Raw genomic sequence first — 17,649 nt, 5'->3', positions numbered from 1 at the left:
CAAAAGGTAGTGAATATTTTAATATTATTTGTTTCTTCTAGCGACCGGAACTACTGAAAGAAACCGTTGACCTTAAATGAGCTGTTGATTGAAGCTCTCTTTGAATATCGAGGAGGATGATCACAGCCCTATAGACATCGTTATTTTTCCACCTGAAAATGCTAATGAAGATCATACGGATGAAAATTCAGGTGATGAGGACTTTATGGATCTCGCCAAATTTCCGGGAAGTCAACTTCTGGCACCTGCAGAAATTATGTGCTCCAATGCAGATGAAAATGCTGAATCAGGTATGGATACTGAGGATGACAAACCACTTTCAATATTATGTGGGAAATCAATACATGTCTCAAATCAACCCTTGAATACAACACAAAATGCAACTGCAACCAAATCTTTCATATGCGAGGAAAATCCTGGACTCAATGATTTTTCTAGATTCGAGGACCTAAATATTGTAACACTCCTTTGGAGTTATTCAAACTTTTCTTGGATCAAGATGTTTTGAAGCTTTTACATCACCACATCAACAACTATTGTCTATAATAATAATCGTTCTGCGGATATAATTTTAGAAGAAATTCAGTGGTTTATTGGCGTGTTGATAGTTAGTGGTTATGTTAGGGTGCCAAAACGATATATGTATTAGGAGACAGCTGAGGACTGTCATAATAATTTGATTCAATCTGCAATTTCTCGTGATCGGTTCACATACATTATTACGATAATAATTCTTTGAACGTAAACGATAAGTTTGCTAAAGTAAGGCCTCTGTTCAATGCACTGAATGAACGATTTACATTATTTTCTCCTGTTGAAGAAAATTACTGCGTAGATGAAGCCATGATTCCATATTATGAAGGTCACCCCACTAAACAATTTATACGTGGAAAGCCCTTACATTGGGGGTATAAACTTCGGGTGGGTAAGAACCCTTCTCATCTCACATGTAAGTCAGTTTGAGCACCACAAAATCATTATTGTTGCATTATTTTCCAATTCTACTCATAAAATACAACCAATGGATGTTGCAGTATTCCAAACGCTAAAAGCTAGGTGGAAAGAACCAGATGTCCAACAGTGGAGAATAGAAATTATTACAACCCAATTAAAAAAATATATATATTTTTGTCCATTACAACAAAAAAAGACTTGAAGAGAGAATAAGTCATTAAATTTTGCAAAATGGATTTAGAAAATATGGATCTCTTTACCCTTATGGTCGAAAATACCAGTCTTTATGCCGCACAGCAGCATGCCAAATTCGTACCTACGCATCAAGTTGAGTTAGAAACTTTTGTAGCATTACATATTCTTATGGGAAACCTAAATTATCCTCAAGTTTGCTGTTATTGGGAAAAAAAATATGCTTTCCTATGGTTGCCGATGCTACGCCTCAAGATAGATTTTTCAAACTGTGAAAACATCTATATTTTGTGAATATACTGGAGAAACCACCTGACAATACAGATAGATTGTGGAAAATACTTCCACTGTATGATATCCTTCGAAGCTGTATATTGAAACTGCCTTGAGAAAACATGTGCGTCGACTAGCAAATGGTACCCTTCAAAGGTCAAATAAATATAAAGCAATATGTCTAAGGGAAGCTTAGTCCGTGGGGAATAAAATATTTGCTTTATATGGCACAAGCAGCATTATAATATATCAAGGATTAACGACAGAACTAAATCCTGATCAGCAGAAAGTTTTTGGTTTGGGAGCTTCCGTTGTACTGAAACTTTCGGAACGTATTAAGGAAAAAAATGTGCAGTTATGTTTTGGTAACTTTTTCTCAAATTATAATCTTCTTTAGTATTTGAGACACAAACACATTTATGCCGCTGGCACTGTGCGAATGGAATGTTTCAAAATCCCTCCTTTTGGAGGTCTTTTGAAACAGTTCGACAATAAGCCAGTGATTATGGCTTCTAATTACATGAGTATCGGTACCACAGACCTAAAAGGTGGGATAAACAATCAAAAGAGTACATAAATGGTCCTCGACCAGAAGTTATTCGTCAATGTCATCATGGGCGGTGTCGACAAAATGGACTTCTTGATTACTATATATCGAACATCTATTCGTTCTCGTAAATGGACTGTCCGGGTGTTCACTCGAGCCATAGACCTAGCTTGTACGAATGGATGGCTTAGTATAAAACAAAAGCTTTTGCTCTGGAACTTAAAAAAAATATATTATGGATCTTTTGCATTTTCGCGCATATGTCCCTGAACCTTTGATTGGATCAAATAAGAATTCAACGGAATTTTAAATTTTTTCTTTGGCACGAAATAATTCAGGACCGAAAGGGCTAGAGTATTTGAAGGAAGATAAAAAAAATGAAAATCGGTGAATATGGTGTAGCATCTGGAGATGTTGCTATGAGCAAGTGGAAGGATAGAGGTAAAAAATATGTTTGTATTGTCTCCACCATGCATAATCCTCAGGAAACCACTAATATTCTCAGGACCCAAAAGGACGTATCAAGAAAATTGATGAATTGTCCCGTTTCAGTAGCCGACTGCAACAAATACCTATATATGAGGGGTGAATCACTTTGATCCGCTTACAGCGTAAATTGGAAACGAAATAATCCTGATAGAAGAACATTAAGTAAACGCCTCATAAATGTTGATAAACACCTGCCTGTTAAAGGCACAAAGCGTAGGTGTTGTCACTGCAGTACAGTGGACCATCAGAAGAGATCGGATATAATTTGCGTAGAGTGCAATGTTGCCTTATGCTTGGAATGCTTCGCGCGATTCCATAATGTTTAAACAATCATTTTTGATTATGGACATTTATAAGAAATAGGTAACATTGTCAAATGCAAAGAAAATTAATAATTATGTAACAAATAATATTTTTGTTTTGTAAATATTACCGTAAGCTGCTCTGGACGTATATCTACGCAGCAAGCCAGAAAGTGCCGCCTACGGTCATGGACCTGGGAAGTAATTGCGCAGCGGAAGGGTTAAATAAAGATTATTGCAATTTTTATATTAATCTACCTCATCTCATGAATACATTTAGCATTCATATAATTTGCAATAATTATTAACTAAGTTACAAAGTAACTAGATCCTTCAGTTATTTGTACTTGTTCATTTTGTTAAAAGCAAAATTATAATTTTTATACCATGAATCGACGACGAGGATTCTAAAAAGTGCAGTAAATTTCGCTTCCATAATTTTTTTTAATGTTGACTGCATGAAATCTATGATCTCGTTCAAAAATCTGTTTGAGTAATAAATATTTTGTGTTAGTTAATATGAACAGTATAAACATGTTATTAAATGATTGTATTTGAAAATAACACAAAAATATATAATTCAATGAATCCAGTGAATCCTCTTATAAAACACTAGTCCAAACGACGAAGGGTCATAATAAACGTTGAAAAATAAGGTTAGTGATCTACGGTTAATTACTTTAAACACTAGTAATGTAGTGTAGAGAGATGTAATTTAATTTATAACATCTTTTTCTACAGAAAAAACAATGGTATGTAAAATGAAGTACATTCATGGAAAGTGGAGAAATTCCCATAACTGATAAAAATGACTATATTAAAATTAGCAAAATCATGTAATGTAAATCATTAATCAGTAATCAAACGGATTCTAAAATGTTTTACAGTTAAATTAAAAACTATTAAACATATTTTAACTCCCTGACTTTGCAATTACAGCAGTCTATTAACAGATTTTTAATATTGTACAGGGTGTCCCAAACTCAATAGTATGGGCCTACTGTGAGGATACAAAAAATGTAAATAAAATTTGGAACACGTGGCGTTAAATGGGATGAAGTAAGCTCCATTTTCAATCGAAAGTATTATCTTTGGGATTTGACAGAAAATGACGTCATCAATTATATTTTTTCTAGAAACATACCCATATTTTTTTCCTGTTAAAAAGCTCTCTTTTTTCTAATAAACTTTTATTTAGAGAATTTTTTCTGTATTACTTCCCGTTTAAAAGTTATAAGCAATATCGTTCTAAAGAGTCTCAAAGTAAATACCACCTAAAAATCACATTAGCGGTAGAAGGATCAAGTAGTCGTTGGAAAATAATTGAATGTTCCTTGTTTAAAATGCATAAATGTCATTAAAAATAAATAAAAGGATTAAACTCGATAATTCTTTAATACAGTTAAAACAAAAGGTGATAATAACAATAAATAAAATTAAAAAATGAGACAAATGCTTTCATATTTCAATCTATTCTCTATATGACCTTTCATTTCAAGACACATATCCAATCTTCGCTTGACTTCTTTATGGGCTGCGTTTATTCGCCGTTTAACTCATTAAAAGCATTTGTAAATTTTTCTTTCAAATGATTAATATCTCGGAAAGGCGTTTTGTAAACATTATTTTTTAAAACCCCCCATACAAAAAATCGAGGGGTGTTAGATCTGGTGACTTTCCGGGCCGGGCCACTGAATAGGTCCATTAAGCCCAATCCATTTTTCTGGGAAAGTGTTATCTAAGTATTGCTGCACAATTCTAGCCTTGTGGGGTGGAGCCCCGTCATGCTTAGGGTTGCCAGATGTCCGGTTTTCGACCGGACAGTTCGGTTTTTTTGATGCCTGTCCGGTTGAAAAAAATTTGGTAAACCGGACAAGCAAATGTCCAGTTTTTTGTTGAATTCATAAAATATCCTGCAATTTGGGAAAAAATGTTTGCCTAAAAACGGTAACAGCGCCAACAGCGCGCGGAAAACGAATTTATTGCGCCGCTGAACTTATTGCGCAACAGGCAACAATGCACTGGATTCGTAGAGTGAAAACTGAAAAAGTCCGCCTCGCTTGATAGTTCCGTAAACTTGTGTACTGCGTTGGTATGACTCATAGCTTATCTCAAAATCCACTACCTATATGCAAGTGTTACAGTTTACAGTGTACACTTGTTAGCCACCCATACATTTGAATATTTTATTTGGTTTATTTTATTATTGTTTTGAACGTTAAGAAGTTAAGAACTTTATTAATAAAAATGGAATGGATTTTCAATTATCGAAAAATCTCAGTTCGGTTAGTAAAATTAAAAACCAAAATCAAGTTCTATATTGCCAAAATAACCAAATTAATGGTAAAGAGAAATTAATTTGAAATTCACTACAAATGCAAATCCGATGAAGAATGGAAAAAACTGGATTTTTTGCTTAAAAAACATATTGGGGAAATGCCGACACCTTCCATAAAAACGGCACCCAATGGGTTTGAACGAGAAAAACTCGCCAATTTGTTCAAAGCTTTAGATTCCATCATGCCAGATAACCAAAAAAAATTTTGGGAGGACCTTCCAGAAAAGGTTATTGTCTAATAAAAGTGTGTTTTTAGGGTACCTACTTAATAACCGTAATAATTTAAGTGTTTCAGTTAATATTAGTTATAAGTATTTCAAATTAAGTCTTTTTTAAAGTACCTAGTTTGAAAAATCATGTTTCACTATTGCATTTAATTAATAGCTAGATTTCCTACGTTAAATTCAGGTATCTGCCAAATACGATGATTAACCGAAGTAAATTCGACAATGTCCCAGATCAAATACCCGTATTTGCTGAATACGAGGTCTTTGCGTAGGAAATTAGCCAAATACAAGTAAAAAAATTACTCGTATGGGGTTTTACATCAATAAAACAATAAAATAAATGTTTTTAAAGTATATATAAGCGTTTTAGTGCCCCTATTGTTTAATATGAGCAACTCCTATTGATAACGCAAAGGTTCGTTGAAGCTACAAATAAATAGAAACTATAAATCGACATTCCGCCATTTCTAAACATTTTCAAATACGGACGGCAGCACATGTCCCAAAATTTAAATTTTTTGTATCCTCAAAGTAGGCCCATACCACAGAGTTTGAGTACAATAAACTAATTATGACTGCATAATAATTTCCGTATTGTGCCATCTATGAGGGACAGTTATCATGGCAATCATTTCAAGGCCACCAAAAATGGATATACCGACATATAAAGTTTTGACAGTGAGTTTCCCTACTGATTAAGTTTGCTGCTGCCAAAGTCCTATTATAATCCATAATGAAATTGATAATTTCTCCCTGTGTAAAAAAATACAACTTCTGTTTCTCCGATGTTACACTGACCCACGGACTTCAATCACTTACACAGATCACTTCCAGTTGATTAACCTGTGTCTTCTTATGTGTTGACATATGCGACTTAAGGTCCCCCTTGCGAATTGATTTATAATCGCATTCTTCGCAACGGTACATTGTAACCCTTGTAGGATCTCGATGCAGCAGCAAATGTTTCCTTATGCACTGTCTCCCCTTAGTCTTGAAGGGGCAGTGGGCGCACATATACTTCATCTCCGCAGGCATGTGCTTGAGCCTTATATGATTCCTAACCCCGGGTTTCGTTTTCGATTGGAATTCGCACATATCGCACCGATACATCTCAATCTCCGACGGGCACGTGTGCACCAACACCATATGACTCTTTAAACCCACCTTGCTCTTAGTGGTAAAATCGCACCAGTTGCACTGGTACTCCTGTCGTGTGGACTGGTCCTGGTGGGTGATCACGTGCCTCTTGAACAAATGCTTGAATTTCGTTTCGTACAGGCAATGTTCGCATTTATATACTGTAACCTCAGAGTCATCTTTGTGATGTAACGAATGCGTTTTGTCGAGATATAGCTTGTTGTTCGTCGTGAAGGGACAGAGAGGGCACTTGTATGAAGAGTCCTGGTGAACAATGACGTGCTGTTTGAGATCGCACTTCCTTCTCGTCCAGTAGGAGCAGTTGGCACAGTAGAAGATCTTCACGTCTGCCGGATCCATGTGGATTATCATGTGGGCCCTGAGATCGGCTTTTCTTTTGGTCTCGTGCTGGCAAACTTCGCACTTGTACATTGTCGTTTCCGAAGGGGCTCTGTGGCTCACCAAGTGGCTCACCAAAGAAGACTTGTATTTGGCAGAGTAGGTGCATTTTGCACACTGAAATGTCTTGTCCGACTTGGTCCTATTATCTGGTTTTGAGCGATCATCATCATCAGGCTGGATATCTACTGAATCCTGAACAATTTCAGAACCATTTAGCTCAATCATTTCTCTCTGGGAATCTATTTTCCAGAATGAAGCTATCTACAACGAGAAATGTCTAATTACGTCCAAGTTAGCTTAGAACTTAAATGGGTTGATTATCGTGTTAAGTTTCAAATGAGAAAGATGATGAAAATAATGGTCCAAGTAGTGATGGATAAGTTATTGAATCGTCATATATTCTCAGAATATTTTTAAAGAATGTTGGCATTGTTGATGGCCAATTTAAAATAATAATTATGTAAAAAAAGGAAATGTATAATAATATATCTGTGCAACTTAATCAAAAAAGAAGCAAACGCCCAAGAATAAAATATCAAGACCCACGAGAACATTAATAATAAATAACGCTAAATGCTTTCCTTATTCGACTTAGTGCATGGTTTATCCAAAATGTATTTATAGTAAAAAGCCATCATCTTGCGAGCATTCTAAGAAAATGAATCATGTTTGTTCATGTAAGTTTTTTATCGCTTTAAATCTACCTATGAACAAAAGTTACCTTTCTTGTTTATGAAATATTCAACATAAATCAATCTATATTCTACACTGACGCTTACAGTGGCCAAAACAAGTATGAGACTGGTAAATTGTTAGTTCTACTTTGCATTTTTTGCTTTAATAGAGAAAATTTAGAATATCGGCAAGTGTTTGGTCCTTTTTGAAGTTTATTCTCTATTTTAAATTACCTTAATAATGATTAAGTATCTAAAATCATGTAATAACAACAGATGTACCTAGAGCATCCACATTTTGCTAAAACTGCCTTACAAGAAGAATTCCATTGTAGCCATTACGTCAACAAAATACAAAATTGAAACATGGCGTGCGAAAACAATATGACCAACAATATGAGGTATCGGAAAGATAAATTTTGGAAATAATGAGCAATAGAATGATCAAGAAACTGATAACTGGATGTATCCAAAAGAAACTGGTACAATTACAGAAGAATTTCAGAAATCAAATTCGAAGAATTAAATGAAGTTCAAAATGAGCCAGAGAAAGTAGAGGAAGACCTGAAGTAATATGAAACGTTCCCAGTAGAAGACCCAGAAAAGGAAATCAAATACAAGGTTAATGTTTTATCATGGGAAATGAGTCATATAAACGGCTGAAGCAAAATGAGCACTGCCAAAATTATTTTGTTTGGGCCGACTGTAACTTGAAATTAAAGTACATAGGTTTTATTTTTTCGAATACATACCAATTTCATTATAAATGTGTCGTTCATTAAAAGTGATACTTTTAAAAATTGTAATTTCCAGTTTCTAATATATTTTTTGTGTGCTCCAGGTGTGAAAATATCCAGTACAATTTGCAGCTTCATCGTGCAGCTACTCATGCTTCCTGAACGTTTAGAAATCACTAAAATTTTTTACCAAAGTGGCAGTTCAGTAGTGGGTGCTTCTCGTTTGTTCACAAGAAAATTGGTCAGCTGTTAAACATCACCAAACTTACCACAGCCAGTACCTAGTGGGCTAGAAACAACTTTTACACAGCCAATTCCTTTTTCACCCCAAGATAAAAAACATAAAACTGCGATACTAACACCCTTGAAAAAAAATGCAATTCAAGAAGAATTTAACAAAAGAAATAAAGCCAAGAAGTCAATATTCCAACCCTCTATAGGCTTTAGCAGTCACTGGTATTTTTGAGAATTCCAGCTACAAAATATCCCATCCTAGCACGTTTGGCACTAAAACTGCTTAAAATCTCTGCTTCATCTACATGGCTTTTTTAACTGGAGCATATTCATACACTCCTTAGAATTAGGCTGACAGAATTCCCAGTATTGATTGTTGGCCACCATTACAGGAAAAGGTAAGAACAAACAGGAAACGGTAAGTGTGGATCTTTATAGCATGATGTTATATGTTCCTTAAAATTCCATCTTGGTAAGTTTAACATCCAAAGGGATGTGAAGCCCTCACAAATGTTTAACGCTGTTTTAAAGATATTTAGATATGACAATATGTAAAAAAAATAAAATAATGGTTCTATCAAGTCTGTTACTGATTTTGTCAATATGGTCATGGCAAACAAGCTATTTTTAATGGTTAAGCATATTAATTACTGACAAAACTTCATAAAAATACACACTCAAGTGTAACCACTCTATGAGTTGGGCAACCCTGTATCTTTTTCCTTATAGAAGACTACCCGAATCACATGTGTTTATAAGTTTAAGGATTCGTAGATGATATATGTTTATTGTCTCATCGTTTGAATAGAACAGAGCTGTACTTGACCGAGCACAAGTGAAAATTGTGAAATTGTTGAAACAGACAAAAAAAAAATGAAAATCTGTTTGAACACAAACGGCTTAGAAGCTTCACATTTTCTTTAAGTAGAAGAGAGAAAAGAAATTATTTAAATCGTCAAATGAAATCAATGCATGCAAAACTGGAGAGCACTTAATGACAGTATTTTTTGATAAGGTGACCAGTATTCCATCACATCTACAAGATCCAAATGACTCAAAGAATTACATTTCTTTATTTTTACAAATCCATTCTAATTGTATATCAAAAGTTGATTTTTATGATAATATATTAAACCATGCCATTAGCTCCACTTTTCAATTTACAACATTGTCTGAAGTTAATTGTTTTTTAATTACTTGCAGAAAGAATTCATGTATCGATAATAATTTATCATTTGCTTTATTAAAATACAAATATATCGCACTATCAATACAATACCTTCGTAACTCAAAAAATCTTGATTTTGTGTTAAGGCTCAAAATAGATGTAATAAGTACATAACATTCAACTATACTATAGTACATTGTGTTAGTTTACTTCTTCATGTAAACATAAAAACAGTTAATGCAATAATAACATATTTTGCGTTGCATTAATATAGTATTAGACATATTTTGAAGTTAGCAGTGAACAGAATGCCATATTTTAAATTGTAGTAGTATTGCATTGCAAGACTATCCATTAGTTCCATTACTGAACTTACTTATGTTGATTTGCCTGTAGCTTAGAGAAGTGTTTGTTCTAAACATTAAAATATTTTGTTTATTTGGTTATAAACAATACTATGAGTTCAAGAACCAAATTAATGCCTCAAATGGTAATTGACAACCAAGGAAGGTAGGCTTTAGGGTATTAAAACATAACTCTAAATTTTCATATTCCGGTATTAATATTATTTTAAAATGTAGGAGAAGCAAATAAACTTACAATACCGGAGTTCAAAGGAACTTTCTCTCCTGTTTAATTTTAATGGTCGATTCTACTTAAGTAAATATTTCATTTTATGGTCCATTTATGTTGGAGCTGTGATAGGGGATAATAGCAGCGATACTAGCAAAGCAAGAGATGATTTCATTATTTTGTTTCTTAAGACCCAATAAGAGTGTTGCTCTTATCATTTATCACAGTCCCAACATAAACACACCCTTAGAGAATTTATTTTATTGACAAATTCTTAAAATTTAAAGAATGACTTCTACCGGTCAATTGCGACTAGGTTTTTGGTTTCTACATCTCGCTACTAACAGCTTCTAATACAACTTTTACTTGGTTTTATTATTTTAATACTATACAGATGTATTAAAACAATATAGTACCTATAACATGAATTTTTGGAAAACTATATTTTCTTTTCTCACAGCAATAACAAATTATTATAATTGAAGTAATATTCGATTATTCAACATTTTTAGAAATAATTAGAACTGCATAACTCATACATATGGGACAGTGGGTAGATAAAAATGAAATTAGCCTCAACTCAAACTCCCCAATGATTATCTTGGAACAGTCCAAGAAAACAAGAATTAAGATAGAAAATTAAGAAACTGTCTTCAGAAAGAAAATCCAAGGAACAGTCTCCGCCAGTAAAACGAAGAAGACATAATAGCCTACTTCAGGGAAAACTTCAATGAAGGCCGAACGACTTTCATTGAAACTTGTTTAAATTTGCATCAGAAAGAGCCTAAGTGTTATCAGTACAACCAAGAATACAAAAATTTTGCATTGACGTAGTATTTCTTGGGGCCTAATGTATATAAATATTTGGCACAAATGTTGAATATGCCATCAAAAATGACATTATATAGAATTACCAAAAATTGGGACGTCCCACCTGGATTTAATAACTTTAAGTTTTCAGTAGCCGAATCACGAATCAATAATATGAGTGATATGGAACGTAACGTTATGTATAGACGAAATGTCTATAAAAAAATTCTTTTTTATAATAGAAAAAAGATTGAATCTTAGGTTTTCAGGAAACATTTTCAGAAAAAAGTTTCAGCCAGCAAAGAGCGTACTGGTAATTATGTTAAGGAGGATTTTTGCAAGTACAAACAACTACTGTTGTATTTTTTTGTTGACACTATTGGTTCCGATGAAATTTCGAAAACATTAAATGAGGCAATTTGTAGACTGCAAAATATAAATATAAAAGTTCCAGCTGTTGTGTCAGATCAGGGACCAAACTTTGTTCGGTTTGTTAGAAAGCAACATGTATACCCAGAAAAACCTTATTTTCTTGTGAATGAAGAGAAAATATTTTATTTTTTTGATGTTCCTCATTTGTTAGAATCTACAAGAAATAATTTATTTTTTATTTAAATATAAATTTGTATTTGACGATCCTGCTGCTGAAAAACAATCACATCATACATTTTTATAATAAAGATCAAAACATTATATTTAAGACTTGCTCCCAAATTAACGGATGATCATATGTATCCCTATGGATTTAAAAAAAAATGAAAGTAAAGTTGGCAGCTTAAGTATTTAGGACTACGTTTGCTGCAGCACTGAACACATAATATGAATAGTTGGTAGTAACATTCACAATTCCAAAGAATTTAATAAACCATTTACAGGGAGTGAAAAGCAAATAAATTTTTTAAATGAAATGTTTAATAAATTTTCAAGTGTAAGAGTAAAAAATGAAAATAATAAAGACGTAACTTCATCAGTAAAATTTTTGAACGGTTGGAAATTATCTATAAAATCATTAATGGCCTTATACGATAACGTAAAAATAAATATAATACAATATACTAGAAAGTTGAATCAAGATGCTTTAGAAAAATTATTTGGTACTTTGTGACAACAAGGTGGGAATGCTAGAAATCAGACACCTACACAGAATATTCAAAACAACATTTGTAATTATCGGACGATGTTTTTTTTAACTTCTTTAAAGCATATGAAAACAAAGAGAAGGACACATTCGTAAATCTCTTAATGCTCCCCGAAAATTTTATTCATTACACTTTTAAACTAGAAAAAGTTTTTTCTAACACATTTGAAAAATATGCCATAGAAAGAAATGTTGGTGTAAATATAAAAAATAACTTAAAAACAATAGACAATTCCCATCCATGTCAAAGTTTCCCTAATGATTTCTTTTTGTCGTTATACACCAGATTAAAAATTTATTATACTTTAAAATATACTAATAGAAATTTAGTTCAGTCAAAGCTACCAAAGGAAAAACTGAAAATTGTTAAGAATCTGTAATAAAACGATACATTTTATTATCGGAACTGTGTTTTATTATGGACACATCAAGAACACAAAGCTGATAAATTATCCACAAAACTCCAAAGGACCCCCACACTTTTCTTATGGAAAATGACTTATGGTTAATTTCCTTGAAATTTTGCAGATTGATAGTTCTCAATATGTAGATCAAAAGTCTCACTGGGCATCAAGCCCTATAATCCTTCGGCCATCGTTCAAAATGGCTCAAACACATGCCACCAAAAAATGTGACAAAACGTCAGGAAAATTTGGTTCTAGTACTGCCAAGAGCTACTACCCCTTATGTTAAAGAAAAGACTTCCACAAGTGAAATATGTTTATTAGATTCAGAAATGAGGAATATGATTGTTGAATGGACTAATAAAAAAATTGAGTACGAAAAAGAAAATTTGTATAGCGATTGAGATGCAAATCCTGCAAACTTTGTGGAAATAAAAGTGCTCATTGGTCTACCATATCTTGCAGGAGTTAGGAAAGCAAACCACCTAAGCATGGACTTTCTCTGGAAAACTGATGGTACTGAAATCGACGATTTCACCTTACATTTATACAAAGATTTCGTTTTTTGCTGAGATATATCTGTTTTTATAACATTAAGACACGCCAAGAAAGACTGACAACTTACAACTCAAATGAAGAAGAAAAACAGGCCATGGAGGAAGCAAATAAAAATCACATTAGGGAAAAAATATGTCCAGAAAAGAAAAAGTAACAGGTATTCAAGAGGCGACGGAAACTGAAAATAAGATGGTAGCTATTTACGATTTAGCCGTGCTTCCTACTCCTTGTCGCAAAAATTCCTAGTTTTATTATAAAAGTAAATTTACTGACAACTTCAGTATATTTGACGCAATAGAAAAACAAGGATACTGCAATGTTTGGAGCGAAAGTTGTGCGAAAAGGGGGGCAAATGAAATTGGTACTTGCGGTTTAAAATTTTTACAACAATTTTGTGTTGGCAAAACTGTATCTTTTTATTCTAATAATTGCACAGGGCAGAATAAAAATAAATTTCTTGCTGCCCATGAATTTTTAATAACAGGCCATACGCAAACTGAGGGTGATGGTATGCACTCCTAAGGAGAACGCGAAAAAAAAAAGTTTTAAAGAGTGCCATCACAATGGATTCCTGTGACATGCTTGGCAAAGAAAACAGGTAGTCCCTACAGAGTTTTTTAATTGGACACTTTTGACTTTTTTTATTTTACAGCACTATCCAGTGATATAAGCAGAAATTATAGTGTAAAAATTAACGAAGGTTTTATATTTTACTAAAAATTATCCTTTTTCTACCTTTTACAAGTATAATTATGACAACGTAGATTATTTTCAAATTGATGTACGAGGACAAAGAAGCACCAGAAAGCATACAAATTGAAAATTATCCCAATAAAAACCTACAAAGAAATTCCCAAAATACATGTATATGAGAAATATACAGTTACCAAAAATAAAACTCATAGGACCAATCTAAGTGTATTTAGTTTATCTTTCTGTGTATTTATTAAGACGGGGCTTGGTCCATGCTTTTCTCATAGAGGTACATTAATAACTGTAGAAATATGTATCATAAACCCATCTAAAAGGCACTTCTTCAATAAACGCCGAGCTGAACAGATGTCTCTAGTTTTATTTATTAGCCCTCATTTTAATAATACAGAAAAACAAAAAGGAAGGTATGATATTTTTATGCAACAGCAAAGTGATTAAAACTCCTTATCACACATTTTATGAAAATCTGCCATATGAAAACTAAAATAGTGTTTTTTTCAATATTGTATTTAATAATTTTGAATAAATCAGTAGTATTTAACATAAATTTTTATTTAATTTGAAAACAAAGTCAAATTGTAATATTATTTTATTTCTAAGGCGTAAGAATTAAATGAAGTATACTAACGTAACTCAAAACAAGTTTAATTTTTTCTGTATAACACTTTTAAATATTTCAATATGCATAAAAATTGCACGATGTTTATGAATATACTATAATCAAAATTATTTACAAATATTAAAAAGATATCTGCATTATTTACAAATAAACAGTGGTATTTTCATCGATCAAAAACTTTAACAGCAATTTTCTCGTAAAGCCACAATTTTTTACTTACGTTGGTATTGTATCGATAGTGCGTATTATGCATATTATCAACTGTTACATTAAAATTGGTTATTTTCCTGATTCGTGAAAGATTTCTATAGGCTACTTATTCTTTAAGGATTATAAGTATTCTCCCTGCCGTTTAAAAAAATTTTGAAATCCTTTATTTTCAAATGTACAACATATTAATAGCAATATAATTTACCAGATTGTCAATGTGGATTTCGAAAGGGATTTGGTACTTTTGTAGCACTGGCCAAAGTTACTGATGGTATTATTCGTAGCCATGACTGTGGCAGAGATTGGGTGCTGCTTTTGTTAGACTTCTCTAAAGCATTTGACTTATGAATTAGTTTGTCGTACATTGAAATATTATGTTTTTGATGAATTGTCACTTAAACATATGACATCCTATTTATTTAATAGTTCCGTACTTGGACCACTGTTAGTTTTTAGTTTATATATCATATATTCTTAAATCTTTTGTGAAATGTAAAATTCAATTCAATTCAAATTTATGTGGATTTCGAGCATAACTGAGTATAATCAAGCCTTGGCATCAATTAATAATGGATTTAGGTACATCTTTTAAGTAAATTTTCTGCAAAACAAGTTAAAATTAAATCTATTCGAATCACTTGCATAGCTTTTTAGTAACATGAAAGTGTATTAAATTTTTAGTGGAAAATTTTAGTGTAACTGTAAATAACGTACTTACACTTACTATTCAACAAAAAATTAAGGTATTATATCAGATTCCGATTTTTTTAGTTTATGAAAAAAAAAATCCTTCTAAAATTTTTTTGCTCGCAGAAACAGTTATTTAATAAAATTATTGTTTAATAAGAAAAATCTCAATACTTTTAGGAAACATGCTAAGTATAACTGCATTATATTAAAACATGGCATTATCAAATTCATAAAGGCGACAATAACCCAGGAACTAGTTGTAATGACGAAGAACAAACAGAGGCACGTGAAGACTACATTTCTGAACAAGTACCTAATATAAATATAGGTATGTACGAAGAAGGAATTAACAAAGATATTCCACTTCTAGAGGAAATATACTGAATTTTGTAACAGAAGCAATTAAAAAGACCATTTATAATATCAAGCACTGACAAAACATATTAAATTTAATGAAAACTTAATTAAATGTAATTCATCTTCCAATTTACAACTTCACAAAAACTAGTCATACTAAAAACAATAATAATTTTAATCTGTTCATTGCCTATGACTCTACTTGGTACCTCATATATAGAGGAATAATAATGTGGCCGATTGGATAAACGATAAACTTAATATACACACAGTCACACAGACGATCTGACACTAGATGTTAAAAATAAGCGAGAATTTTCCATGTACAAGTTAGGTACAAAATATTTTCTCGTGCAAACATTTACTTGCGAAGCCTTCGTTTTTGAGATATAAGGAATTAAGAATAAAAAGTGCCAGAAAACATAACTAAGATACTTTATACCTAAGGCATTGGTTTGAGCCGTGATAGCTGAGACTTTATCATGTTCAATATCCAAAAATTCATATATATTGTTCATACATTCATGTGCAACAAAATTTCATTTCGATATCTTTTTCCTTTGTTTAGGTGTTGAATGGTGCAGTTTTTTCTTCTTGCATAGGAGACTTTGATAGCAAAATAAATTCCAACATATTAGGTTAAAATAACCTTAAATGTACATAATACACAGTTTTTTCGTGATAATTTATAGTTATAAAACGCTAACCGCCAAAACCATCAAGATTTACTACTTTTAACATGCCGGAAGCAAGTATTACAGCAGAAAGTATGTAGGTACTGGACATTTTACTTACCAAATATTTTGGGATAATAAATATTTCCAGATCACTTTTCTAAATAAAACACGGCAATATAAATTAACAAACACAAACCATATTGGAAAATGGAACTGGAAAGTAGAAAGGAATCTGAAGTTTTGGTTACGTTCGAGTTTGTTGTCTTAAGCGGTTCTTCTTCTTCTTCCTTATTTTTGACCTTTGCTTAAATCCCATGGACAATGTCATCTTTATTTTCTTATTCTGGGCCTTGATTTTTGAAAACAGGAGAACTGATTCTCCAGAGAAAAAATTCACCTGACAAATTTCTCTTAAAAACTTAAATACTTATTTTTGAACGCTGAAGGAATCCAATTCTCTAGAGAATTTAATTTATGCCGTATGTCGCGGATATATTTGCAACTGACCAATCAGCGGGCAGAGTTTTCTTCAATATTTCAGTGCCATTATTGGCGAACCTGATGTTTAGTCACTTGATTTGATTTTGAAGTTTGTTTTGTAAATGACATTATATTCGTCAGGGAGACTAGACATCTCCATGATATTCGTAGTAATTTAATATAACTTCAATTTGAATAGAAGTATATTTGAAAATACAAAAAATTTAAATATTATAATTATGATGAAGCGTTCGTTCACGTCGAAAGCGCAAAAAAGAAATTAATATGCTTAGAAACAACGAAGAACTTTTTAAAATGAAAGTTTTCTTCTACTTTCACTCACAAAAAGGCCCAAAAACAGTGGTCAGATATTGCTGAAACTTTAAATGGTTTAATTAATGTTGTCGCGGATGGTTTACAATTTCTGCAGCTTGCAAATTATTCATTATATTTAGAATTAATAATAAATTATTTGGATCCATTACAAATTTCAAATGATTACGCACCTTCGAACAGCGAATGAATGAAGTGACAATTCGCGCATGAGCATGAGATGACATTTGGATTCAAACTATTCGGAGAAAACGCCAATTCCCCCGACAAAACCCTGTGGAATTATTTCTCTTGATATCTAGAGAAAATATTCCACAAGAAAATTTCAAAAATCACATTATCTGTGTGTCAAGAGAAAATGACGTAATTTTCTCTAATGAACTAATTCTCCTGTTTTCAAAAATCAAGCCCC

The 17,649-nt window shown here is 32.4% G+C and overlaps 1 protein-coding gene across 1 annotated transcript; it reads right to left on the bottom strand.

The window, feature by feature from the left end:
- Window positions 1–5,816: 5,816 nt before the first annotated feature.
- LOC108910037 (zinc finger Y-chromosomal protein-like) lies at window positions 5,817–16,687 on the bottom strand. The gene is made up of 2 exons (XM_018714528.1): window positions 16,543–16,687; window positions 5,817–7,122 (listed from the first exon to the last, which is right to left on the bottom strand). Exon 2 carries the CDS (start codon window positions 7,084–7,086, stop codon window positions 6,130–6,132), a length of 957 nt encoding a protein of 318 aa, XP_018570044.1. The 5' UTR covers window positions 7,087–7,122; window positions 16,543–16,687; the 3' UTR covers window positions 5,817–6,129.
- Between the last annotated feature and the right edge of the window lie 962 nt (window positions 16,688–17,649).

This window comes from Anoplophora glabripennis, unplaced genomic scaffold, assembly GCF_000390285.2.
Source record: "Anoplophora glabripennis isolate ALB-LARVAE unplaced genomic scaffold, Agla_2.0 scaffold513, whole genome shotgun sequence".
Lineage (NCBI taxonomy): Eukaryota > Metazoa > Arthropoda > Insecta > Coleoptera > Cerambycidae > Anoplophora > Anoplophora glabripennis.
Note: the sequence above shows the minus strand (reverse complement) of the source record. Positions and strands in the feature narration are given on the sequence as shown.